Raw genomic sequence first — 1105 nt, forward strand, 5'->3', positions numbered from 1 at the left:
CCTTCCTCCTCCTTCCTCGTCCTCCTCCTCCACCAGCACCTCCTTCTTCTGCCTTCTCCTTCCTCCTCCTCCTCTCTCCTCCTCTTTTTCATCCTCCTTCCTTCTTCTACTGCTCCTCCTCCTGCTCCTCCTCTCTCCTCCTCCTGCTCCTCCTTCCTCCTCCACCTCCTTCCTCCTCCTCCACCACTCCATGCTAATGTAAGCAGCCGTGGCACTTTCTTCCGGCAGAGACGCTGTCTGTCCCCTATGCCGCGGCAAACTTTCAAAGGGCGACGTGTTCTCGGTAGAGCAAACGCGGGAGGCTCGACAGAACCTTGCTCGCAACGCATCCGACGAGGACGAGGACGGGGAGAGGCAGACGGATCGGGTGCAAGCGGAAGAGGAGGAGCGGGAAGAGGAGGAGCAGAGGCTGAGCCCCAAGATTCAAGCGCTTCTCGTCGATGAGCAGGAGGCTCAGCAGGCAGACAAGACAGTCAAGTCTGTCGTATTTTCCAGCTTCCTCTCATGTTTGGATGAGATAGAAAGTGCCTTGATCGCTGCTGCCATCCCCGTCTTTCGCATCGATGACACGACCAGCATCGTCCAGCGCCGGCGGCTGATACAAGACTTTGACTCTTGTCCTCAAGGCGCCCTTCTCCTCCTCAGCTCCGAGGTCACAATCCTTTCCATCTCCTTCCCCCTGCTCCCCTCGCCTCGCCCTGACCTCCAGCTAGGTGAGAGGCGCGGGGCTCTCGCTCACCATGGCATCGAGAGCTCACATGATGGTACCATGATGGAACGCGGCAGTTGACGAGCAGGCCATGCATCGGCTCCACCGCATCGGGCAGACGCGCCCAGTGAGCATCATCCGCTACATGTGGCAAGGGACCGTTGAGCAGAAGATCATGGAGATGCAGGAGAAGAAAGATTGGCTGGGGAAGGCGCCGATGATGAGGATGGAAGCCGACGAGCTGCTGGAAATGCGCCTGCGGCTGTTCAGGACGCTATTCGTTAGATAGAGTCAGGGATGTCGTGGGAGACGACTACTCGGTGGGAGACGACTGCTCGGTGGGAGACGACTACTCGGATCTGATGTGAAATTCTTTACTCAAAGTGAAATTCATTC

The 1105-nt window shown here is 57.7% G+C and overlaps 1 protein-coding gene across 1 annotated transcript; it reads left to right on the forward strand.

Moving 5' to 3' along the window:
* Positions 1–773: 773 nt before the first annotated feature.
* Positions 774–998, forward strand: GUITHDRAFT_82966 (hypothetical protein; the record flags this gene model as incomplete). The annotated part of the gene is made up of 1 exon (XM_005818515.1): positions 774–998. A coding segment is annotated over one exon (225 nt), but the record flags the coding sequence as incomplete, so codon positions are not given.
* Between the last annotated feature and the right edge of the window lie 107 nt (positions 999–1105).

This window comes from Guillardia theta (genome assembly GCF_000315625.1).
Source record: "Guillardia theta CCMP2712 unplaced genomic scaffold GUITHscaffold_297, whole genome shotgun sequence".
NCBI lineage: Eukaryota > Cryptophyceae > Pyrenomonadales > Geminigeraceae > Guillardia > Guillardia theta.